Source organism: Ascaphus truei, chromosome 1 (genome assembly GCF_040206685.1).
Source record: "Ascaphus truei isolate aAscTru1 chromosome 1, aAscTru1.hap1, whole genome shotgun sequence".
Lineage (NCBI taxonomy): Eukaryota > Metazoa > Chordata > Amphibia > Anura > Ascaphidae > Ascaphus > Ascaphus truei.
The window spans coordinates 114,261,490-114,288,631 of record NC_134483.1 but is presented as its reverse complement, the minus strand read 5'-3'; the positions used below and the strand labels follow the sequence as shown (position 1 = coordinate 114,288,631).

General features: G+C 39.8%; 1 protein-coding gene across 4 annotated transcripts in view; it reads left to right on the top strand.

The window, feature by feature from the left end:
- Positions 1-27,142, top strand: part of CHD1 (chromodomain helicase DNA binding protein 1) — an 81,806-nt gene that overhangs the window by 16,992 nt on the left and 37,672 nt on the right. For 2 of the 4 annotated variants that reach the window (XM_075593488.1, XM_075593494.1), the window contains exons 3-10: positions 8,865-9,060; positions 12,725-12,841; positions 13,203-13,270; positions 14,577-14,741; positions 21,646-21,896; positions 22,820-23,045; positions 23,629-23,729; positions 25,019-25,197. In XM_075593488.1, the coding sequence (XP_075449603.1) occupies positions 8,865-9,060; positions 12,725-12,841; positions 13,203-13,270; positions 14,577-14,741; positions 21,646-21,896; positions 22,820-23,045; positions 23,629-23,729; positions 25,019-25,197 (1,303 nt within the window). The remainder of the gene's footprint in view (positions 1-8,864; positions 9,061-12,724; positions 12,842-13,202; positions 13,271-14,576; positions 14,742-21,645; positions 21,897-22,819; positions 23,046-23,628; positions 23,730-25,018; positions 25,198-27,142) is intronic. The other 2 variants (XM_075593502.1, XM_075593510.1) reach the window with 2 other exon arrangements.

The following is a 27,142-nucleotide window of genomic DNA, read 5'->3' as shown; positions in this document are numbered from 1 at the left end:
GAGAGTGAGGTCAGAGAGAGAGAGAGAGTGAGGACAGAGAGAGAGAGAGAGTGAGGTCAGAGAGAGAAGAGAGAGTGAGGTCAGAGAGGGAGAGAGAGAGAGTGACGGTCAGAGAGAGAGAGAGAGAGTGAGGTCGAGAGAGAGAGAGAGAGAGAGAGAGGTGAGGTCAGAGAGAGAGAGAGAGAGTGAGGTCAGAGAGAGAGAGAGAGAGTGAGGTCAGAGAGAGAGAGAGAGTGAGGTCAGAGAGAGAGAGAGAGAGAGAGTCTGTGAGGTCAGAGAGAGACACCAACTGCGCACTGCAACTGTTAGGTATGTATATACACCTTTGTTTTTACTGTGGTGGCCGCGTCAAAATCCTGATCGCCTTGGGGAGCCTTGAAAAATTCTGATTGCCTTGGGGAGCCTTGAACCGAAAAAGTTTGGGAACCACTGCATTAGGGTGTATGTCTAGTATTTATTTTGTTTTTATAATTTAGTTCGGTGGTTACCCTCCAGAAGCAGAATCTTCAAAAGGGACGGGGGAATCCCTGCAAAATAAAAAGAAAGGTTGCTAAAAAAAAAACTAAATGGTGTTCAGCTTGTGAGAAACCAGCTCTAATAGGGAAGAAATTATGTAAAGATTGTCTTAAGGCAGCAGCAGGTGATGCCAATGAACAAATGAGCACTTTCCCTTGTATTGATGAAGGAGGCAGTTAAACAGAGTGTGGATGAAGCAGTCCAGCAAGCTGTTAACCCCCTACGCAGAAAAGATCTAGATCCCAAACCAGTCTGGATAAGGGGAAAGGTTTTTCGTCAGATGAGTCTGAAAATTGATTGTTTTCAAATATCAGAGGGGGAAATGGATTCATCAGATCAAGATATTCAGGAGGAAGAATCTGAATTTGATGTAGAAATGGTGGATCCACTTATCAAAAGCCATGAGACAGGCGTTGGAACTAGAAGACACCGAGGAGTTAACCACAAGAAAGATAAACTTTTTGGGGCAAGAGAAAGAAAAGGTAGAGTTTTTTCCTATCCATCAAGTGATTAAAGACCTCATTCAAGTGGAACTGGCTCGACCAGACGCCAGAGTATTTGGCGCCTAAAAAGATTTGGGAAGATGTATCCATTCCCACAAGAAGAGGTAAAAAATTGGGAGGTTAGCCCAAAGGTGGATACTGCTATTTCAAGAATAGTAAAAAAGACCACAATCCCAATAGAGGAAGCTGTGTCACTAAAGGACGCTATGGATAAGAAGATGGATTATGTATTGAAAAAGCATACGTTACCGCAGGAACAGCCTACAAACCTGCCATAGCAACTACGTCAGCAGCAAGGGCTATGCGAGTATGGATTGCCAACATTGAAGAGGCAATAGACAAAGGCGTAAAAGAGAAGTGCTATTCTTAAGGCACCGTCAGAAGTAAAAATGGGCAACAGATTACATAGCAGAAGCCTCGTTGGATGCCAGTAAAATAGCTGCCAAATCTATGACACTGGCGGTATCAGCAAGAAGGGCTTTATGGCTCAGACAGTGGATGGCTGACACAGCATCAAAGAACACCTTGTGTGCATTACCATTTGAAGGTGAATTCCTCTTCGGCAGCAAACTGGATGCAATAATAACAAACATCAGGAGGTAAGAGCACTTTTTTACCTCAGGAATACAGAGCCAGAAGATTTCGGCTTCCAACAGGCTAATAGAAACCAGTATAAGAAGCAAAGGCATATAAACCTGGTAGGTCTTTCCCAAGGCAAACAACATGGAGAGTTGGCCAGAATCGGCTTTTTCGTGGCCCCAGAGGAAGTGGATCATTCACAAAGAATAAATCCACATGAAGGTCAGAGGGCCCAGCAGTTGTCCGTAGGAGGGCGGCTGAGACAGTTTTCTGCAACATGGGCCCAAACAATACAGGACAATTGGGTATTACAGACCATTCGTCAGGGGTACAGTATAGAATTCAGGAGATACCAAGAAGGAATATGGGCGTAATAACATGTATACAGTCCAAGAGAAAGAAGACAGATGAATTCGGCTTAAAGAAATTATTACAAGCAGAAGTAATAAAGAAGGTACCTCAGGAAGACAGAGGAAGCGAATTTATTCAGGATTTTCTAGTAAAAAAACCTACAGGGATTACAGAGCAATCCTAGACCTAAGAAGGGTAAATTCATTCTTGAAGATAAGAAAATTCAAGATGGTGTCGTTGAATCTGATTATTCAAGAGTACAACAGGAGACTGGATGGTGGCGATAGACTTAAAAGACGCTTATCTACATGTGCCCATAGCAAAGGGACATCAAAGATTCCTAAGGTTTGCAGTAAATCAAGATCATTATCAGTACACAGCACTGCCATTTGGTCTGGCTACTTCCCCAAGGACGTTTACAAAGGTTCTAGCCCCTCTAGTGACAGAAATGAGAGAAAGGGGGGTAGAAATATACCCTTACCTGGACGACATCCTGGTAAAATCAAAGGATCTGGAGAAACTCCAACAAGACCAAAATATGGTAATAACCTTCCTAGAACATCACGGTTGGTTAATAAACAGAGACAAGAGCCATCTCGTACCCACTCAGCTGTTAAGATTTCTGGGCGTAGAATTCGATACAGCAAAAGTGAGACTACCAGAGGCAAAGAGGCAAGACATAGCCGTACAAACAAAGAAGCTCAGGAATGCTACCAGGACTTCAGCAGAAGAATGCATGAAGCTCCCAGGGAAATTCGCTTCAACATTAAGCGTCACAAAATGGGCAGCACTACATATGAGACCACTGCAAAACAATTTTCTACAACAATGGAACGGGAATCACAAAGACACAAGACAAAGAATCTTGTTACACCCACACACAAAACAGGAATTAAAGTGGTGGGAAGATACCCGAAACCTGGAGAAAGGGAAAACGCTACAACCAGTACACTGGGTAAGAATTACAACAGATGCGAGCAAAACAGGTTGGGGTGCCCAGATGGGAGAAAAGGTGGTGCAAGGAACCTGGGGAAACCAGGAAAAGCACCTGCCATCAAATCTACTGGAATTAAAAGCAGTACAAAGGGCCCTAGAAGCTTTCCAAGACCATATAAGAGGTGGCTGTATAAAAATAGAATCAGACAACAGGTCAGTTGTCAAGTATATAGCCAAACAAGGAAGAACCAGGAGCAGAAAGCTGATGAACCTCACAGCAGAGATCCTCTTTTGGGCAGAGTGCCACTTGTCGGATATTACAGCCATATATATCCCAGGACTAGAAAAGGTCACAGCAGACTTTCTAAGTCGGAACATCATACACCCAGGAGAATGGGCATTTAGATCCACAGGTGTTTCAAGAACTGGTAGAGCGATGGGGTCAACCAGACATAGATCTCATAGCGACACACCAGAACCGCAAGGTAAGGAACTACTGTGCCAGACAGTTTCATCCAAGCGCACAAGCTACAGATGCTCTCAGTCTCAAATGGGACTTCAAGTTGGTATACCTGTTCCCTCCAATTCCCCTAATTCCGAAAACAATCAGGAAAATCAGGGAAGACCAAGCAGAGGTGATATTCATAGCACCATACTGGCCAAGAAGGCTTTGGTTCACACACTTGGTAAATATGGCAGTAGATACACCATGGCACATACCAGATCGCAAAGGGCTGATGCGACAAGGGCCAATATGTCATCCGAATGCCAAACAATGGGCTTTGACAGCATGGCGATTGAGCGGGAAACATTGAGACTGAAAGGTTGTTCAGACAAAACAATTCAAATGGATACAAAAAAGACACAGCGCACAACGCTCATAGTGCATTACAAAATATTATTGACATATATAATAAATGGGTGAGTAATGTGCGTACATCAAATGCATTAATAACGAGCAGTTTCGGTATATTTTACCCAACGCCTCCGGAGACCAGAATAGGTGTCCTTGCAGGGGTGATGCTGCTGTCCTCGATATTGCAGGGTCCTATTGAAATGGGTGCACAACCTCTGCTGTTCCTTGCTCCCCTGAGCGCAGGCAGACTGTGAGTTGCTGATTCCTGCAGTTCTTCAGCAGGGCAGTTTTTGGCATCAGCTGGGCGCCAGCACTCTCCTCCGTGTGAAGCGCTTCCTGGATCGTGACGTCACCACGGGGATTCGGCGCCGCTCACAGGCAGTCAAAATCGCGCAGTAGGGTGCTAGTAAGAGGCTAGAACACTAGTAAAGGACAAGGTTTACTAGTGTTCTAGCCTCTTACTAGCACCCTACTGCGCGATTTTGACTGCCTGTGAGCGGCGCCGAATCCCCGTGGTGACGTCACGATCCAGGAAGCGCTTCACACGGAGGAGAGTGCTGGCGCCCAGCTGATGCCAAAAACTGCCCTGCTGAAGAACTGCAGGAATCAACAACTCACAGTCTGCCTGCGCTCAGGGGAGCAAGGAACAGCAGAGGTTGTGCACCCATTTCAATAGGACCCTGCAATATCGAGGACAGCAGCATCACCCCTGCAAGGACACCTATTCTGGTCTCCGAGGCGTTGGGTAAAATATCCCGAAACTGCTCGTTATTAATGCATTTGATGTACGCACATTACTCACCCATTTATTATATATGTCAATAATATTTTGTAATGCACTATGAGCGTTGTGCGCTGTGTCTTTTTTGTATCCATTTGCTAGCTCCAGGCGGTTTCTGAGCCCCCCCTTTCCATCACAGCTGCAGACGCTCAATCCTAGGTTAAGTTATTTATTTATCTCACATATCCTTCACTTATCACGTCACGATTTAGTTTGCGCACTATCACTTCTTTTTTGTTCAAAACAATTCAAACCCTGTTACAAGCAAGGAAAAGTTCCACATCGAGAGTATACCATAGAATCTGGCTTTGTTTTTGTGATTGGTGTGAAAAAGAGAAACAAAATTTCCTTTCACCTAGAATTGTATCTATAGTGGAGTTCCTGCATAAAGGATTTGAGAAAGGTCTCAGTCTCAGCTCGTTGAAAGTACAGGTGTCTGCACTATCAGCCTTGTTGGAAAGAAATCTGGCAATGGAAAGATTGATCATCAGGTTTTTTCAGGCAGTTAAAAGGTTAAGACCTCAAATCAAGAACAGGGTACCTACATGGGACTTGTCTCTAGTATTGGATGCAGCTCCGTTTGAACCTGTACAGGAGATAGGCCTAAAATGGTTGTCATGGAAAATGGCGTTTCTGATAGCAATCACCTCAGCAAGGAGAGTGGGAGAACTACAGGCTCTATCTACCAAGGAACCATTCTTAGTCATACATCAAGACAAGGCAGTTCTCAGACCAGTGCATCAATTCCTGCCAAAGGTGGTATCACAGTTCCACATGAATCAAGAAATTGTGATTCCGTCATTTTGTCCAGAACCAAAAAATAAGAAAGAAGAAAGACTACACAAATTAGACGTGGTAAGATGTCTAAAAGTGTACCTGGAAAGGATGCGAGATATCAGAAAGTCATACAAACTATTCGTCATTCCAGAGGGACCAAAGAAAGGACAAGCAGCATCAAAGACAACAATTTCCCAGTGGATTGTGTCTTGTATTAAAAAAGCTTATGAAAGCAAAGGACAAGATAAACCTTTGAACATTAAAGCTCATTCTACAAGGGCCATGGCTACTTCATGGGCATTTAAGGCCCAGGCTACACCAGGACAAATATGCAAAGCAGCTGTCTGGTCCTCATTTAATACATTCTTGAAATACTACAGACTAGACGTACAATCATCAGCTGACGCAAGCTTTGGTCGTAGAGTGTTAGAATCTGTAGTGAAATAAAGTGTAAAGTGTATTAATAAAGGTCAAACTGATAAAGCATTAAACTGGTGTTGTCTATTCTGATGTATCCCTCCCTAAAAATTTGCACTGCTTGGGTATGTCCCAATGGTGCCCACTGCCAGGGTGATCAGGAAAGGAGAAAATTTAAACAACTTACCGTAATTTTCTTTTTTTGGAACCATGGCAGTGGGCACATAGTTACCCTCCCTATGTATGTCTAATGCCTATCAGTTATATTTTTCAGCTATGGAAGAATCGTAAGACTAAGGTGCAGGTAGAGGGAGGGGCCTTATATGGCCTACCTGCAAAAGTCTACTTCCTGTCCTACCTAGAGTGAGAAGGGATTAACCCAATGGTGCCCACTGCCATGGTTCCAGGAAAAGAAAATTACAGTAACTTGTTTAAATTTTCTCCTTTCTTCAGCGTCTGCCAGCCAGAAACAGCTGGGTCAGATATTCTTGTCCTACCTCAGCTGGGGAAAGGTTGTCCCTATGTCATAGCTACGTATATTTTTTATTTTGAACCATTGGTCGTGCTCATGTCATCCTAAAGCATGGCATTTTACTCAATGTCTGGCCGCTATAACATTAAACTCCTTATTGTTCCTTACCATTTCAAGCAGTTTCCGGACAGGGGTCTCATTGTGGTTCCAAGGTTGGGTAATTTGAGCTGCGTGCCCTGGGGGAGGGTTTTGCTATTTTTCAGCCTCGGGTGCGCATGGTATCAGGAGTTCCACATGGGTATTGTCGAGACTTCCGCTTCATCTCCTTACTCCTTCACTCGTTCTGGCATATAGCGACAGGCGTCGCATCTGTCTGAGGGGGAATGACCAGAGGAGATTTCATGCTCAGTCGGCTGAGGGCTGCCTTTTTGTAGTGATTTAGTCCATTTCTTTGTTCCACACAGGAGACTTGAAATCTGACCAGTCTCGGCAGGAGAATCAGCCTCTCAAACCTAAGAAGGCTTTCTCCAAATTGAAGTACTATGCTGTCAAGTTCCCTGCTTTCTACCTCAACAGCCTATCAATGATTGCATTAAAAAAAACACAGAGGAAGAGGGATCTTCTAAGTCCTCGAGGGCCGCAAACAGGTCCGGTTTTCAGGATATCCCTACTTCAGCACAGCTGGCTCAATTACAAAAATTCTGTCATACTGAGTCACTAATTGAGCCAGCTGTGCTGAAGTAGAGATCCTGAAAACCGGACCTGTTTGCGGCCCTCGAGGATTGGAGTTGTGCAGGCCTGTTCTAAACCAAATAGCTTTATAGACTGAATTAATTTTTAATTTCTCCAATCGTCTGAGAAGATAGAAACTCATGAAAATCCTGAAAGAACAAGATCTTAGACCTCCATGGATTTGGAAGGGAATTTTGTTTTGGACCTACAGGATAAAGTGGGTCTTTTAGAACTGGTAGAAAGCTCATCTTCTGAGGAAAAATCCAGGATGAAGCTAGATTTGAATCAATGTTTAAGGTAGCTCTCATATTCTTGTAGTGATCAAGGAGCGCTGGGAGAAGAGTTTGTGCACCCCTCGACCAAGCCATAAGTCGCTCCAGTCAGCCACCGACCTTGCAGATATATGTACAGAATGAAATTGTTATGCTTCTGCAATGTATTCGTTAGAAAGCTCGATTCCTGACTGGGAGCTGACCATGGAGGATCTTTTCATTCCTTTCTTTAGAGCTTTCTCTGTGTTCGATCCATACTTTCATGGATCTGGACAGTAAGGCGACTGCCACAGCTGGTTTATATGATCCCCCTACTACATAAAATAACTTTCTGAGAATTTGTTCCATTTTCTTTCCATGGGATCCTTGACTAAATCCCATTTTTAATAAGTAGGGTTGTCTGCATGGCGAGCCTTGTGACAGCTGCATTTATTCTTGTAGGATATTCCCACAGTTTGGTCTCCTCTTCTGGAAAGAGGAAGACATTTTCCTCGTTATATAGATCCTTTTTATCCCGTTTGATCCTTTCTGTCTGGATCATCTTGGTCACTCTGTGTACAGGAACGGTCTTCCTAGGTACAGTTTATCCTGGTTGTGTACTATCTCCTTCTCGATCCTGTATCTGTAAAGCTTCTCATTGTTTCTGTTAAGAGGTTCTACCAATTCTACATCAAATCCAGACACCGCTTCGTCCCAGTCTTCACTTTTTGAAGAACCTGCGTGTATTGTCCCTCTGAAATATAAGGTATATCCGAATCCTAAGATGACAAATCCTTTTTATCTAAGCTAGTCTGGGATCTGTAACACTTCTGGGTACCTCCTGTTAGCTTGAAGTATTGCCTGGTCCATATGATAGGCCTGTCACTTGAGGCTCCACCTCAATGGTCTTTTTCGGCTTAGAAAAAGGCTTAGGCCCGTAATATAGTGTGCGGCCGTGCGAACGCGCATGCCGCACACTTTGTGTGTGTGTCGTTTATGTGTGTCGTTTATAATAAATAAATACGTTGGTAAGAATAAATTATTTATTAACATTACACACACACACACACATAGATATATATCTCTGTGTGTGTGTGTGTGTGTATGTGTGTGTACACACAATGTTAATAAATAATTTATTCTTACCAACGTATTTATTTATTATAAACCACACACCCCCCGGAGAGGAGAAGCGGATTGCAGCCTTTTTCCAGGAAGTGCGGGAATTGCCCCCTGTGCATCCTGCAGACCTGTGTCTGCAAAATGTCTCTGTAAAGCGCTACGTAAAACTAGCAGCGCTATACAAGAACATGCTATTATTATTATCATTATCCTGTTTTAGTTACGTTGAAGACAAAGCATCAAGCCACATTAAAACTTATATAGAATTTAATTTACATAATTTAATTTAGCTGTAATTTTTGTGTCCTTAAAATCTAACATGCTTGCAAAATGGTACTGATATATCATGGTACTTAATGTACATTCTGTTGTATTGGGGCCTAGCTTTGATCTCCTGTAACTGGGATACTAGAGTAATTTCAAAGTAGCTGTGAGCAAGGATTTCAGTATATATATAAAATTAATGATATTATATTCAGTTTTTATAGTTAAGGATTACCAGAGCAAATTAGTATGATTAAGTAAATTATTAATTTACATCTATTTTGCTTTTCTTGCGTTTTTTGAATAGCAGCCATTCAGACGATGAATCTGGGTCTGGATCTGGATCTAGCTCTGGAAGCAGCAGTGATGGAAGCAGCAGTCAGTCTGGGAGCAGTGACTCGGATAGTGGTTCAGAATCTGGAAGCCAGTCGGACTCGGAGTCTGATACATCAAGAGAAAAGAAAACTGTTCCGTCCAAGCCCCCAAGATTGGATGGTGCAGAGGTAAAAGTCATTGTCTTACCTTGTTTGCTAATATACACACTGTACATGTCTGCATGTACTTTATTGTGTTGTCTGATATAATAGAGTAATAATGGTTGAGGGTTGTAGGTAGTGTGTGTGTATAGTGTTTTGGTTTATTTTCTGTTTAGACGGGTTGACCTGCCACAGCACTCAATGTGTGTTTTTCACTGTATAGTATTCTTCAGTGAGTATCAATAGTTTATTAAAATTAAGCATGGAGAGTTAATCCATTTCTAACCACTACAGTAATTTTTTTTTTTTTTAAAGAGTATGATTTGGCCCCAAAACTCATGCTATCTCAGGACATTCTGTTTACTGTGAGTGGTATCATTTAGTCTTTACTTACAAAATAAGTTTCCTTATTGGCAGGTATTGAGAGATTGTGCTTTCACTATTTGCTAGTCATGTTTTTACCGCCTGCCTTTAGCCTTTTGCATTCACTAATTAATTAGCGCATATACACACTGCTTTAACTTTTGAGCACAATTATACATTTCAGTGATTTTTATGGGGGAGAAAGTATTTGCAGCCACCATGTTTGGAATTATTAGTCTTAAGTCACAGGTTGTGCTTCTTTCTCCCGGGCATGCTTTTGCCTCTTTTTAGACGTGTGTGTGTGTGCACATCTATATCATATATATGCGTGCGCATTGTGACAATAAAGAAGGCACAGCGCACCAGAGTGAGAGACGGGTGTATTAAAAAACACACAAACATATAACAAACTTACATTGAAATAAGTAAAAATGAGCTCCATATAGTTTCAGTGAAAGCAGGAAGGTCCAATGTTGTAATTGTGATGGGACCCAGTTCACTAGGTTTCTGGACACACTGCTCGCAGCACTCGGGAATTATGGAGATCACAATAAAGGGCTCTGTTGAGGTGTCCTCCATGCGATAGCGCGCAAACACTGAGATGGGGGAACCTCTGCTACAATCCACCAAACAGCTGAGCTGCTTAACAGCTGACCGGGAGATTCCTTACCACCACTTGCGTATTGATGTTCCAATTATCAATGACCTTAACACATTTTGCACGAGTGTGCTCCTTCAGGGGGTGATGTCACTGACACCAGGGTACTTGTATTTATACCACTCTGTGTGAATATAATCACACAATTAATCAAAAGCTGTGGCAAATCATTCCACATATGATGATTTACAGCTAAACAAACGAGGGCAGCATACAGATATCAACCATGCCAAATTAAATAGGATAACGGAGTACACACTTCCTTAGCACAAATAACTATCACTAACACTCTAAAAAGTGCTTGAAATTAAATATAAATGAATGAAAAAAGTTTACAAAAAAAGATATGAAAATAAAAAATGAAAAATATATAATATTTGAATACATATACTTAAAAATGTGCATTCACAAATAAATTCACACTTTGCCTGATTACATTGATATGATGATAGCACAATGTAAATCCAATGCAGGCTGAGATGATAGAGCTTGAATAGTGTAATCAATCAAAATAAAACTGGAGTAAAAAATGTTTGCGTCTTGGTTCCATCGTCAGGTATGCGGTACTGCGATGGGCACTAGATTTGCTCCATCCTTCGCCAACCTCTATGTGGGGTATTGGGAGAAGGAGATGTTGTATGGCGTCGGTGTATCTCCTCAACTAGTTTTGTGGAGGAGTTACATCGATGACATCATTTGCAATGGGGGATATGGAATCCCTTACTGGATTTATTTCTGGGTTGAATACAAATTAATTCAACTTAAGTTTCACCATGGAGTCTTTAGGAACTAAGGCTATTTTCTTGGATCTTAAAAATGACATTTGCACTAGAACACAGTTTAAAGAAGTCGGTGTGAACGCCTATTTAGATCCTATGAGTAACCATGATCAAAAGTGGATTAACAACATCCTCAATAGTCAATTTCTTCGCCTTAAAATAAATTGTTCGGAAGTCTCAATATTTAGAACAGGCCACGCTCTTAAATGACAAATTTGAAAGGAAAAAATATAATAAGGAAATTGTTGAACAGGCCTATCAGAGCATCCAAGCAAGACAGGGGTACAGTATTGAAATATAGCAAGACTACCAGGGAGCATACCCTCTAATGACCTATTGGTCGTTCCCTATTTTGGTCGACAATTGGCAACCAGTACTATTAATGCTATTTGTCCCTCAAGGGATTAAACCAAAAGGCCATGTTATTCAATACACAATTTAATGGGGCTCACCAAAGGATAAGAAATATATTTTACCTCGCCATTGGAATATTTTGAAGCTATATCCAATTTTGGTTAACATTTTACCGTCACAGTCCAAAGTTGTTTTCAAGAAGGCTACAGATCTAAAATCAATTCTAGCTCCTAATTTGCCGCCAAATTTAAACCCATCACGTACATCCATCCTAAGGCTAAGGCCCCGCTCCCTCAGTCAGCGCACCCGCATTGCAGACAGGCGGGGCGCTGACAGACACAGATATGCGGTCTGTAGGGAGCCGGAGCGGGAGGTGAGTGGGAGGGGGGCGTGGCTTGAGCGGAGGGACCCGCTACTCTTCCCCCTCCCTCCACAGGCTCGGGCTGCAGGAGGGAGCTGCTGTGGGCTGCTGTAAGGTAAGCGGCTCCCTCCCCCTTCTGCCACAAAAAAAAACACACACACACTACCTTGAGTAGGAAGCTGCCTGATGACAGCTCCTGCCCCCGCCACTGATTGGCTCATCAGCGCACCACATGATGCGTCACCGCTCGGGATCACAATTTTCTTGAATCCCATGGCGGCTGACACGCCGTCAGCAAGGGGGGACTCGGACCGGCTCGGGAGGATTCCCCTGCTGGTGGGGAACGCTCGCGCGGCCGTCCGTGCCGCTGGGCGCAGCGGGTCCCAGCCCTAAGGCTGAGTCCCCGGTGGTCACGGTTCAAAACAATTTTTAGATAAAGGAAAACCCCTCACATTCCTTCTAGACCACTTTAATAAGGTTCACAATAGTGATTCACGTGAATTACATTTTTTGCATAAGCTTACAGGTGACCATGTTATATGGTTTTGAAGCAAAAGGTGGCACTATGTGCTCATTTGCATGTCATTTCCCAGAATCCCTTGCTGCAGTGGAAGCACTGTGTGCTGCGTGATAATGATGAAAGGCAGGGTTGCAGACCTGCAAATGAGCATACAGTAATATTTCCATTTGAGAGAGATATAGGTGTGTGTGTGTGTGTGTGTGTGTGTGTGTGTGTGTGTACAGTTGTGTGAAAAAGAAAGTACACCCTCTTTGAATTTAATTCCATGGTTTTACATATCAGGACATAACAATCATCTGTTCCTTAATAGGTCTTAAAATAGGTAAATACAACCTCAGATGAACAACACCACATGACATTGCACCGTGTCATGATTTATTTAACAAAAATAAAGCCAAAATGGTGAAGCTGTGTGTGAAAAACTAAGTACACCCTTACTGCTTCCATATGAATTAAGATGCTAAGTAGCAGACAGGTGCTGCTAATTAAATGCCCTTGATTAATTGATCATCAGCAAGTGTGACCACCTCTATAAAAGCCGACGTTTTAGCAGTTTGCTATAACCGCGGCTTTAGTCTTTTCTTCCTCTGCTCCACATTGCTTCTCTTCTGCCAGATGACGAAAATGTTAAAAATGCTGTTATTTTTTTCTTGTAGTTTTGGAAATCTAATCCAAGTATTCTTGCTGTACAAAGATCTGCTATGCTGAGAAAACAGCAACAGCAACAGCTGCAGCAGAGGCCACAAGCATCATCAAACAGTGGCTCAGAAGAGGTGAATAATTACATCGAGGTTGCTCTCTTCTTTCTCTCAGATCTTATTGAGGAAATTGTTATACCTATGATCTTGCTGTACAGCATTTCATTTAGAATACAATTTGTATGTACAGTAGATGAATACGGGTATATGTTGGAGAAGCCTGAAACTCCTTGCACTGTCAGAAATAACTTGTTTTATTTCACAATGGGATTGAAGAGGAGAAAATTAGGATAATTTACGACCTTGTGACTAAACTGTGAGCGGCCTTCACCTATTCAGTAAAAAAACAAATATTGCTAATTTGTTTGATACTGTATTATAATTTAGGAAGTTACGCATCATAATTTGTTCACCGTTTTTATTCTTCTTTGCCTAGGATTCATCTACCAGTGATGATTCAGATGAGGATTCTTCCAGTGACAATAAAAAGAAAAAACGCAAAGAGTAGGTTATGTATTTAAATCATTATATAGACATTGTGCTTTCAAATTTGGTGAAATGTGATGATTCTTGGTCTACAGTGCATGCAATGCTTCTTGGTACAGGTGTTCTTTTTGTTATTTTGTACACACACTTCTGTGATCGCGGTCAAGTATTCATACAACCATAGCTCTAATTTAAAAAATTGGTGTTTTTAATTGGTCTAAGCCAGGGGTGCGCAAAGTTTTGACCCTCCCCGCCATCTCACCTCCCGGCTCGCCCCCCCCCCCCCCCTACTGCAAGGCTCCACGGCGCATGGTCGTGACATCATTTGCCGCCAGTTAGCATCGCTGAAGGTCAGATAGGACAAGCTGCAGAGGCCTCGCGCGGTCCCCGTCCCCCCGGGCACTTAATTTAAGTTCCTTGGGGGAGAGTGTGGGACCTGTGTAGCTGCCTCGCCCCTCTTTCCCCCCCAAAAAATTCTCACGCCCCCACTTTGCGCACCCCTGGTCTAAGCAGGAAGCCTGTCCTAGGCTGCTAAATGTCTGGTTTGACCTCAGCAAATCCTTTGCAAACTGGACATCTTTTGAATACATATTGAAATAAATTAATTCATGTTCTTTTCAACCAGTGTGACCTTCTTTCCTAATCGTGACAGTCAATCATTCTGTTTTCTAAGCCTTTTACCTTGAATTTCTGCCTTGCACTCTCTGTGCAATGTTGCTCTTGGTTTAGTGGCTGTGGTTCCAATTTTGGTATTTCATCACTGTCCTGCCCCTCTTCATTCTTCTAGTACGTGCCCTAAGATTTTGCTTGCCCTGTTTATTTTTGCAACCTCCTCCTAGCGAAGTGTTCTTTTGTTCACTATTGATCACAGTACCCAAGTCTATCATGTGAATTCCAGAATGTTTGTGCATATAAAAAGGATCTTAATAGGAACAAGTACTATATTCAGAAGATTGAGTCTGTAGATCAGAATTTCAGCTTTGTCCTCGGCATCAGATATGTATTCACTTTTTACATTGGAGGTGAATGAAGTTCTAAGTGAAGGAGCACAAAATAATCGTCTTAGATTGGGCCATTTAGTCTTTTTTTTAAATAGAGTATAGTCTAGCATTGCTGCCTCGTGGAATATTCTCTCTTGCATCGTATTGTTTTTGTGAGGTTGTTTTTCATGATGGTTATCGTAGTTTGACAGCATTATGGCGTTCATATGGTGGGTGGGACTTATTCAGTGGGGAATAGGTCCCCTCTGCTTCAGTTTGTGTGTGTTTGAGGCAAGCTTGCCCATTGTAACGTCTTATAATTTCTGCCCTCTCAATATGTCCAGTGAAGATTGGCAGATGTCCGGCTCAGGTTCTGGTAGTGGCTCCCGATCGGCAAGTTCCAGTTCAGATTCCGACATTGGGGGGGATAGACAGAAAAACAGCGGTAGGGACAGCGAATCTGATTATGAACCGAGCCATAAAGTTAAAAAGAACAAATCTCAAAACAGGTAAGGGCTAGAATTTGAGGTTACTAGCTTTCCTTTTCCATTTTATTATACACACTTGCTGCACGAATGGACAGTTCCGGATTACAGAGCAATCCACTTTGCAGGCTTTTCATGCCATTTCAAACTTTTACATTTATAGAGCAGTTATGAGACATGTATGGGTGTATAGACATAGCTGGTATACAACTGAATTAAAAAACAATCTGCCACAAAAGGGATTTCCTTTTGCCTGATTTTTGTTGTTGCTGTTTTAATGAATGTAGCCATTTTTTTGTCTTTGCGGCAATGCAATTATCTAAGCTGCCAATTGGCTGTTTTTCAGTGATCAGTGAAGATCCTGCTTCACAGGGCACTCAATATGTCTGCCTATTTCAAAAGGGGAAGTGGTGTCGTTTCCTAACATAGTCGCTATAGAAAGCCAAGGGAGCTTAGTACGTTACAAATAATTATGAAGCGTGAAAACAATAAACAAATGCACAATTGATTTTGTTTATTTTTAACCCTGATTTTGATTGGAATTCTTTTTTTTTTTAAGCAAACCCTGTATTAATAAAACATACGGTCCTCTTGCTCTTTCAATGAAAATACATCGGCACACGGAAGGTGCCAGTTGTTTTACTTTTAGCTTGTGTACATTTTTCTTCTACTCCACACCTTTTGTTCTTAAAGGCAAGATCTGGATAGTCCCTTCTTTGATCAGTCATTCAGGTTGTTGTGTAAGTTCAAACCGCAATCCCGCCCAATATGTATGTTGATATTTGAAACTGGGGTTTCCTCCAGAGCCAAATTGCTCTATTTTCAGCTCCCAGGACCACCTGGTTCCCAAAATACTTTGTTTCAGCTGCCGACAGCCGTACAAAACGAAACCGCTAAGTCATGCATTGTGGCTTCTTATAAGCCCCCAGTTTTGCTGCCTTTCTGCAACCGGGATTTCTGCTTTAATGCACCTCGTTCTTTCCGAGAATGAAGTTGTTTGAGTTAATGAAACACCCTTGCTCAGCCTAGGTTCTTCGTAGGGTGGTGCATAATATGGTGGTTAGAAATAAAGTTCTGGCAGAAAAGATCAGTGCTCTGGATGCATTCAGACCCCTAAAGTACTGATTACTGAGTAATAACGCAACTAAACTAAATTAAAACTACATTTTAATAGATTCAGTAAAAACTATGTGATCGAAACAAAAACAGAACACTAAAAACCTGCTACTGGGGGTAGTTGATCTGTATAAAATATGTATCAAAGAAGTGAAACGTTCGTACCCGAGTCATGTTTTGATGCAGACAGTCCAGTTAAGCTAAATTATGTTAAATAGATAAACATCCCTGTAGGTAGCTATTATTTTTTTTTAAGCTAAATTAAATTATAACACCGCTATTATTTAAGAGACAGATGTGTTCTGACATGGGACCCTTCTTTACCTACACAAACTAGGGCTTTAGATAGCAACTAGCGATCGATCACCTAGCAATATACTATACTATCGTATGCAGGTGCACAGTAACAGTTAAAAACTATCCTATTGCTATATTCACTATAACAGTCTGGAGATAGACTGTGTATACATTAGTGCTACAATAGTGTTACTATTTATACCAGTGTTTTATACCCTTTTTTTTGGTTAAGGAACCCTATAATTAAATTGTTACATTCTGAGGAACTCCCAACTCTCTAGCGTGTCTGATATCTGATGCATTGTAATGAACCCCGACCCCCTCTAATAGCGCACCTGGTTCAGATATATTGTATGGCACCCCAACCATCTCTAATAGTGCGCCTATGATCCGAGGCATTGCAAATTCTTTTGCATTTGGTACAATTTGCAAAAGATCTGGAAATTCCAGGGGACCCTATAGTGATGTCTAGGGAACCCTGGTTTGAAAAACACTGATTTGACACTGTAACTGGGTGGTGGTGTTGGGCTACATTGCTACCTACTATTTACTTAGTCTGTCAGGCAGATATGCAGTTAATAATTTTACTTACAGGGATGTTTACCTATTTAACATAATTTATTTTAACTGCACTGTGCATAAATACGACTCCGGTTCGAACGTTTCCCTCCTTTGATAGAAATAGAAAAAATACAGAGTACACCAGAGATAAGTATTAAGATATGTATTACAAATATGAAAACAGCATATGAACACTTACAATTAGATTTTTAAAAGCAGATGAACAACTGATCGCCAGGTGAAGTTAATCAGTGTCCTCCTACACAGTGCCCCTCATGCTGGGGCATATTCTCTCACTCTCCCAATAAAATATCCGACACTTCCTGGTTAGCTTTTTGGTGAGTTAAATCCACTGTGTCTCCGTCAACTCAGCTTGCAGTGCAGGCAAGTGACGTACAGAGAATAATGTATACCACGGCTATTATGCAACGTGGCCACTACGCGTTTCGCACAGCTGAGTTCACGTTTAATGCCTGGTGTTCGACTACTTTAAATTACTCGTCCCCCATCCAATCAATTGTTCAGCGATTTTAAAATTAAGTAAAATACATTTAATATTCATAATACACATAAATATGGTGATGTTATGTCACTCATATTTAAAGTTACAATTATACATGGTATAAATGTGAATTTTTAATCAATTGAAATTAACACATTTTAATAATTTAATTTTCGGCATTTTCATCAGGGGGAAAATGGAAAAAAAATTAAAACCTATAATCTAAAATCAGAAACCTATTGAAAGGTTGATTACAAATATATTTAAATGACTTTAAAAAATGGAGTGAAAAAGGTGAGGGCATGAAAGGAAATATAATGGGGAAAAGGGAGGGGGAATGATGATGATGATGATCACCTTATGGTGAAGCAAAGGGGGAAAAAAATTAAGTGAAAAATAACATACTTTTCCATCAGTCACTTATTGCATATTATATAAACCACACTAATCATGTATAGAAATGCAGACATTCATCTTAACATTTATAATAAAAAAAAAAACGAATGAGCTCTATATAATCATTATGGCCCCCTGGTGATGTCGTTTTGAGAGTAAATATCCAATATTGAGATAATGATCTCTATCCCCAGCACTAATGTTAGGTGGAACTGTTTCCATGCCCATGAAGTTAATATGATCTGGATTGCACTGATGAAATTCATGAAAATGTGTTGGCAAGTGAGTTAGGGTTTTGGCATGCGCATTATTTTTGGGATGTTTTTAATATTTCAAGTGTTCTAATATGCGGATTGCAAGGTTTTTATGAATACATTTGTAAAACTAGGATTAATTAGGCTGTTCTCAGTCATGTTCACCCATCTGCAAAGTTGGAAAGCTGTAGTACCTTCCCTTGGGCTCTGCCCCAGCCATAGTCATTAAATGTTCATGGGGGAGAACACTATATACCCCAGACAAATTGTGGGATTTTGGGGGTGCAAAGCTTGACCAAGTTAAAGAGAACCCCCAATTCCCTGTCCAGGTGAGGATAACTTTCAAAACTACCGGGGATCAGAGAGACCTCCCCAATGTTGGTGCCATACAGCCCCAGTTGCTGTCATAAGTGGAGACATAAATCACAGCAGAAACAGGCACCTGATATTTATTAGATTTCTGGGGAAATTCCTGACCCACTATCTAATGGGTGTTGTCCCCCTTTTAAGTTTCAAAAGGTATCGGTATTTCTATGTTGTAGGAGAGGTGTTGCTCAAGACCCTCCCCGCCCTCTTATGACGTACAGTAACTGCCACATTTTGTAGCACCACGGCATAGCTTTTAGATCCGTAACTGTTACGTCATATAGCTCTCAAGGGATTAAAGATGAATCATTCTACATTCAACCTTGTTTCATTCTTTTCTGATTGCACACACTTAAATGTATTAATTCATGTTCTTTCTACATGAAGGTATGACAGATCCATTTTTTTTTTTTGTTTGTTTGTTTTTTTTACAACGACTTATTCTTTCCATCTTTAATTCCCTTTCTAGTCTTTCAAGCTTGCCTCGTTGTTGCTTACTAAGTATCATCCGTCCTTTTCCCCTCGTTTTACTCTTACAAGCCTATTGTATTTTTTCAGTTTAACAAAGGCAGTGTGTTAGACTTTAACGCCTGACCAATATGAATAATAATGAATTTCACACTGGCCTGCTTTTAGTCAGTTTTTTTTTAAAATATGACATAAGGGCCTTTTTTTAAAGATCTAATTCTGCGATTTTCCAAGGTGTCTTTTTTTTTTTTTTTTTTTTTTAATTTTTGTTACCGCTGGATAAAAAGAAATAAAAGCTAGCAGCTGCCTTGTCAGCGAGCCTAGCTAGCGTTCACCACATGTGAGCCATAGTCTAGTGTTACACAATGCAACTAGGGTGAGCGTTGAAAATAGAATTGGTTAATCCAGAGTCTGTCTCCAGAGTTCTTTATGGTCAATGTTTTCCCAGCCTAGAGTTGCCAGCTTTATTGCTAATGTGCTTTCCTCAGACACTTGTTTAATTGGCTCTAGTGGAGTGCATATTTGATGCAATCATTTAAAGGATCAGTCCTTGCGAATAGGCTTTTTTTTTTAAATGTTATATATAATAGATTTGAAGCAGGGTGTCTCCGGAGCTGAATGGCGTTGATTTCGGCTCCGGGGACCAGCTGCTTCCCCAGATACAGTCTTACCTCAGTATTGGGTTCTGGTATCTGTCTTCAGTTTAAAAAGCAGGCCAATAGGAAGCTGCAAGGGATGATGGCATCACTTCCTATTGGCCAGCGGGACTTTTAAATCACCATATTGTGAACCCAGCCAAGGCTTCAACCGGTAATTATCTCCGGAAGCAGGGGGTCCCCAGAGCTGAAATCAACGTGGTTCAGATCCCTGCTTCAAACCTATTAAATATAAATAAGCATAGCTGCGAAACTGATCCTTTAAGGTGCCTGCTTTCACTTTGGAAAAAATTAAAACGCCTTTAATATCTCTCGAATTACGTTCAACATTGGGTAATACTCGTTTTGATTGTTTCATGTACCATTTCTATATCTTAAAATTGTCTTGGTCTTTTGTTCTGTAGACATGTTTCATTTTAATGATAGACAGGCATACCCCGCATTAACGTACGCAATGGAACCGGAGGAGCATGTATGTAAAGTGAAAATGTACTTAAAGTGAAGCACTACCTTTTCCCACTTATCGATGCATGTACTGTACTGCAATCGTCATACACGTGCATAACTGATGTAAATAACGCATTTGTAACAGGCTCTATAGTCTCCCTGCTTGTGCACAGCTTCGGTACAGGTAGGGAGCCGGTATTGCTGTTCAGGATGTGATGACAGGCGCATGAGTGAGCTGCCGTTTGCCTATTGGGCGATATGTACTTACTCGCGAGTGTACTTAAAGTGAGTGTACTTAAAGCGGGGTATGCCTGTACTTGAGAAATGTTCTTGGACTTCCTTCTCTATTTTTGTACTCTCAGGAAAGCTTATAGTCGGCTATTAAAATTTGCAATTTAAGTAAAACTTTTTTTTTTCAAATGGCTTTAAAGCTGTTTTACCAAAAATACAAAGTGATGAAAAATTCTAGCACAATTACAACCTTTTAAAGCTGCAGTTCAAGATGCCGTTTTCTTTATTTTTTTTTATTTTTTTTAATATATATATTTTTTCCCCATTCAATATGTGCATCAATACAATCTGCACACCGACACGTGATTAGCTAAGCTGCAGATCGATCCATTCTCCTGTAATCGATCGCTTGTTCCAGGTTGTTTAATTCAGTTCTTGCAAAGCATTCTGGGCAATGTAGTCATGGAATATGATTGACTGGGCAGTTACTAGATGCAATTGGTGCACTCCTAGACAGAGGGCGGGGCTAAAGAGCCAGAGCCTATCTGAAGGGGATGGGGCTGTTACTTTGGAAATGCTTCCTACATTACAAACATTAAAAATGTCTTTAAAACATATATTTTTTAAATGCTACCAGTATTTTCTCATAGTACAGAACTGATTTATTTAAAAAAAAAAAAAACACACACACATATAGGATATTGCTTGAACGGGTGCTTAAAAAAAATCATAGTTTTTGGCCAAGTATATCGCGTACGTTGTCGAAAGATATTTATAGTCAACCTGAATTGGGAAAACCCCAAATTTCTGTGAAATGTTTATCAATTTATGTTGACATAATTTTACACTGATGTGGCTGTATCTGTAGAATGTAAGATTATAAACTCTACTGTAAAGACATTTGTGGTTTCAATTTGAAATTACTTGGTTGTCCTAAATTCACATGGAGATTGCCTAAACTTGCTGCCAGAGGCTCCTGCATGGATTTGCATGCCCTTCTTGTTATTGGAATGAATGGCATTAGTCTAGGCAGCTAGTTGCCATGTTCCTGAGATATTTACCAGTGAAATCTCCTTTCTGGAGGGGAAAAGGAACGTCTGCCAAATCTTGGGTCAATAGGAAGCAGCAACATTGACTCCGACCTCCTATTGGATAGCTATTTAAATCCCTTTTAAAAACGGGAAATAATACTGTTCAGTTAATTTATAACTCTATATTGTGTGAGGGTGGTCCTGGAGCTAAAATTAGTCCGGGGGAGAGGGAGGAATTAAGTTAGGGGAAATTGCTGCTTTAAAAAAAATTGTGTCATTCTTTCATCTATTTTCCAGAATTACAATTGCAGGTTCACTATAAATTATAATTATTTACTGTTCTTGCAGTAAAGAACGTATGAAGATTATCTTCATTCATTGACTAGGGTTTAGTGTACCTGTTCTTGTCCAAATAATCTCCATTTCTTAAATAGATTTTTCTGCCCTGCTCTGGAATCTATTGCAATATAATGTATTCATTCTGCTTGTTGCATGTATGTGAAATGCCTAATTTGACATAAGTATATCACTTCTATTCATTGACGACAATGATTTGTGGGCATTTTACTATGTAAAAACAAGTCTATTTTTTTTTATCTTCAGATCTAAAGCCAAAAATGGAAAGAAAAATACAAGTCAAAAGAAAAGAGATGCAGATTCATCTGATGACGACTATGATAAAAGAGGATCTCGACGGCAAGCCACACAAAACGTTAGTTATAAGGAAGATGAAGAAATGAAAACCGACTCGGATGACTTATTAGAAGTATGTGGCGAAGATGTTCCTCAGCCTGACGAAGATGAATTTGAAACAATTGAAAGGGTTATGGATTCCAGATTTGGACGCAAAGGAGGTATGTTACCTACTATATTATATTTTTATTTTAAAAAGTAGTCAACATGTTAATGGTTCAGATATGCATGCTTCAATGGGATATATGGAGATGTTTTTAAGACATCTTTGTAGATTATGTAGGGCTTTCAAAAACCTTTAAAAAAAAAAAAAAAAGCAAATGGTGATATTTGATGCATCTGCACAGGTTCACAAAGTACCCCAGTGGCGCTATTAATACACTTCTGCAACATTATTGCAGTATTACACACTCCATAACTTCAGTTCTTACTTGTGAAGCAGTGACCTGACCTCTGTCTTGTACAAATATCATTTTCATATTTTGTACGATGCAAAAAGTTTTTTAAAAAAATGCAGATATAGCTCCGATCTGTCGCAATAAACAAAGCTGTTCGTGACTTTAATGCATTCTCTCGTAGCGGAGGCGTGCCATTTTCTTCTGTGGTTGCTATTGCACTTTTATAGCGCTTTATCCCCAACCGTAAAACGATTGTTAATAAAAAAAAGTGCCATTGTGAGATGAACTTTTCCACTTTATCCCAAGATTTAAAAAATATATATAATTTCAGTGCTTAATGGTTGGACAGATAGAATAAAGGTGTACAGTTGTCTCTACCAAGCAGTTACGCATTTGTTAAATATAACACAAACATTCATCCTTAAATCAGTCTTGCATTGTTAGGAAATCTGTTTTATTAAATCTATTTTGGATTACAATTAGTTCTATGTTCATATTATTTATTGAAATTTTAGTTAATATACATAGCCTAAGGTGTAAAGCGTTATGGTAGGAAAAAAATGTACATCTGATTATAAAAATAAAAATGAGAATCCACATTAATCTGTAGAATTGTTTTTGGAGAGCAGTATATTTTACTTCAAGAGCTTGATCTGATTTGAACCTTTGATATTATCCTTTGACAGTTACTGGTGGTACAACCACCATTTATGCAGTGGAGGCAGACGGTGATCCAAATGCTGGGTTTGAGAAGGCAAAGGAGCCCGGGGAGACTCATTATCTCATAAAATGGAAAGGTTGGTCCAGTATTCACAACACATGGGAAACTGAAGAAACTCTAAAACAGCAAAATGTCAAAGGAATGAAAAAAATGGACAACTACAAAAAAAAGGAGCAAGAAAAAAAACGATGGTAAGTGTCTAGTAATTGCGTATTGAGGTCTTTCACCTCTTCAGAAGCAGCTCGTAGTTGAGGGAACATTCTTCTAATCGAACCTCTAAATGATGGTACTGTGCAGCACAATGTATTGCAGTACCAGAAGTGTTGCTACTGCTGCCCTCTAAGTAATGGCAGAAATGTAATTCCATACAATATAATTGTACATGGTTGAAATTGCATGGTTATACCCATGATTGCAGCCTGTTGGTATTTAAGGAGGGAATCCCAAATGTGGCTTACAGTATTAACAGAAGACCACTTTTTTTTATATATGCTCTTTTGTTGTAAAACCAATGTAATAGATCTCTAATGAAAGAAAATATATCATTTGGGTCACTAACAAAATAATCAACATAGCGGATAGAGCAAATGCCTACTTGTTACACTAGTAAATTATCAGTCAATTGAATTTAAGAATGGTTGATGGTTACACATTTTCTTAATGTACGTACAGTATCATTGTTAATAGCAGCTGCTAAACCGAAGTTACATTTAACATTATGAAACGTGAAGTTGAGGAACAGCCGCTAATGTTTTGCCACTTCCCCCCCTACAGGTTAAAAGCTGCCTCGCCTGAAGATATAGATTATTACAATTGCCAGCAGGAACTTACAGATGACCTCCATAAACAGTATCAGATAGTGGAGAGAATTATAGGTAAAATGTCCATTTTAGTCTGCTATGGGTATACTTACAATGTACACGTTTATATTGTACAAAGACCCCACATATGTAATGTAACAAACATGTAAAACATTACATGCTTTGGTTTTTTTTTATATTGCCGATGCAGCATCATATGTATTGTGCTCATGATTATACAATATTTGCATAGACAAGTAAACATGTAAATATACATTTAAAGTTTGTGTAACATAATACTGTATGCTTCTGTATTTTTTCATTTATTTTTTTTAAATGGGAATGGTATTTGGAATATTAAGGTAAAAAGGGGGAAATCATATTTATGGAAAGCATGTATTTGACTAAAGTATAAACTAAATATATAATTTGTGCGGCTTATTGAATTATTAGAACAATTGAATAAGAGACTGCAAATGTCTTCAAATAGGCTAGCTTTATTACATATTTTAAAACTATATTGATAAAGAGTGGCTCTTAAGAATAGCTTTTCCAGGCTGTCAATCTCCATGTATTTTATATTTTTGCGTATAATGGAAAACATAGTTTGTCCCAATCATCTGTCACATTGCATTGACATCTGTAGTGTTTCCATAGAATTAAAGGTGCTGTTCTTTCTACATACTATATATATATTTTTTCCTGCAAGCAACCATTTTGTTTACATCGATGGCAAGCATGTGCTCTTTTCAGCTTCATGGGCCCTCTGGTTCCTGAGATACTGATTACTAAAGTAGTACTGAGTACTGTTACTGCTACATCCCTTCAATGGGAAACAAAATTGAGGGCTATTATTATTGTTTAAAACTCCCGTATATCTGTCGCTCCTTCCTATTGGCCGAAGTGCCCCCGATGATTTAAATACAATGAAGTCAATGAAGTACCAACGACACCCTTCCCGGTATGTAAGGCAGCGCACCCCTTACATTGGGAGAATCCCAGAAGAGGAATAGCACCTTTTTAATATAGTGTTATAGAATTTGAACTGATATGTTGAAACCCACGATAACACTTTATATTACGCCAATATGTATAGACCACTGCAGATCTAATGAAAAGAATATACAAATAGAAGTAAAATAAATGACGGTTGCCTAAACGTCTATGTAGTGGCTAATGGTCCATGAAATTTGTTATTAATAATTAGCTTGGGAGTTCCAGGATCAGATAGTATTTTTTATTAGATTTCCTTAGCCATCGTACTCTTTACATGGTGAACCTTTAGACGTAAGTGACATTAGGTGTGTACAGGTTTAATAAAAATATACAGTTTTAAGCAACTTTTTACAACTGTGTTTTGTTAGCTCATTCAAATCAGAAGTCTGCGGCAGGATATCCTGATTACTTTTGCAAGTGGCAGGGGCTCCCATATTCAGAGTGCAGCTGGGAGGATGGTGCACTCATTGGTAAAAAGTTTCAGGGACACATTGATGACTACATTAGTCGGAATCAATCCAAGACCATTCCTTTCAAGGAGTGCAAGGTAAGCGTAAAACATACATGCATGTGGGTTTTGGGGTTCTGGAGTTTGCTGGGTTAGTGCAACTGTTGTTGCTTGGAGGTGTGGCCCCTCCCCAGGGTTTACATCTCGCCCCGCCCCACTTTCCAATTGGCAGTTTTTATCATGTGCCTGTGTATCACAGACCCAGTATGGTTTTTCTCCCTCCAGCAGAAAAGAGAGGTACATAAGAATTTTACCAGGTAGTGTTAGGACCTGCAAATTGGTCATACCTTGATGTTGGCTACAGGCTTATAACGCTTTGGCCAAAGGGTTTAACTAAATGACCCTTAATCCTGAGCAGATTAGCACTGAAGTATTGTACTATATGTTGTCACATTGTATGTTGCTCTGGGCCTTTCTGGTTTTTTTTTTTTTGTTTGTTTTTTTTTTTTTTTAAATATATAAACATGCATGTGAAGGCTATTGAAGAATTCATGTAAATTTTAAACCTTTTGTTGCCATTATAAAACATATTTGTGTATTATGCCTTCGTAGATATAATTATAGGACAGCCAGAATGTTCTTGTTCTGATGCTTCTAATTTATGTCTAATAACCTGATCAAAAATGCAACGTGCCTCATCAACTGTCCATTTATTTAAATAATTTTTCATAGTGTTTTGAGAATTCAGTGAGTCAAATGTACCATCAACAGATGTTAGAACTTTTTCATAGAGCAAAATTCCAAAATGAAATGCACGTAGCAGGCCTTTCCAGAATGGAGATATAGAAGGTCCCTAATGTAAAACATACCCACTTCCCATTTTTAGAACTAATGTCCTATATTTCTGGTCCTTTTGGAGTATTTCAACATGGAACTTCATGGGCATTTGATTTTTGAGTGGTAAATATTCTTAAAATTGTGTGGGTGTTTGCAGTTCACTGTTGGTAATGAAGTCGTATATACACAAACGGTTGGATGCGACGCGTAATTGCACTTGTAAGGATTTTGTTTTAACATTGTTATTGATTTATCTGGGGGTTATGTCAAATTGCCATAATCTTGTGAGTGAAAGCCGTTATTTATCACCCTTTGAGCTTGACATTTTTTTTTTTTACACACATACAAAGTATTGTACGTGTATTTATATCATTTAATAGGAAAGACATTTAGTTGGTCAAGTTTTTAATTGTAAACCGACTTAATGTTAAAGCTGCATTCCTTGTGTTGTATTATACGAAAAGTAAAAGGGGTACACTCCTCGTGATGCTTGCCAGGAGAAGACTATGCCTTGATATAAATCATCATTATCTTCATTGCAATAGACAGTTTATAAAACACAGGAATCCAAATGTCCAATTGTAATAATCCTTAAACACAACCCATACATACACCACTAGCCTATAATAGGTACATTTTATGTGGTGGTCTGGGTGGTAAATGGTGGACTGATCACATAAATGAAGTAACAAATTGTAAGTTACTCACTGCTGACCTTGTGGGATTTCCTGGTCCTGTCGGCGTGCTCCTACCCAGGCGTATCTGGAAACAAAGTGGAAAGAACGGCGGTGCATCTGCTGCTGAAGAAAAACTATGACCAAATACTGCCAAGTTTTTCTTCAGCAGCAGATGCACCGCCGTTCTTTCCACTTGTGTTGTATTCGTAAAGTTTTGAGCTTTTATTAGCAATTAGAGTTAAAAAATAATGCACTTTTTCATTATTGATTTGTAAACCATTTTTTATGTTTCGGCGTGCTTACTTATTAGTGCAAAGTACCAGGTCAAAAAATAAAACCTGTATGTTAGCAATTGATTATTTTACAATTTGACATACACCGTTTTACCAAGCTCAAAACCCAGTCGCACAGTAATCTTTTTATATATTGAATTGTGCCAAGTGGAGCACAACTGGGAAAGTGACCTCAAATATTAGCAGTAAACAAATAAACTTCTTTTGTGTGCTATTATGGCAGTTGATTATTAACAT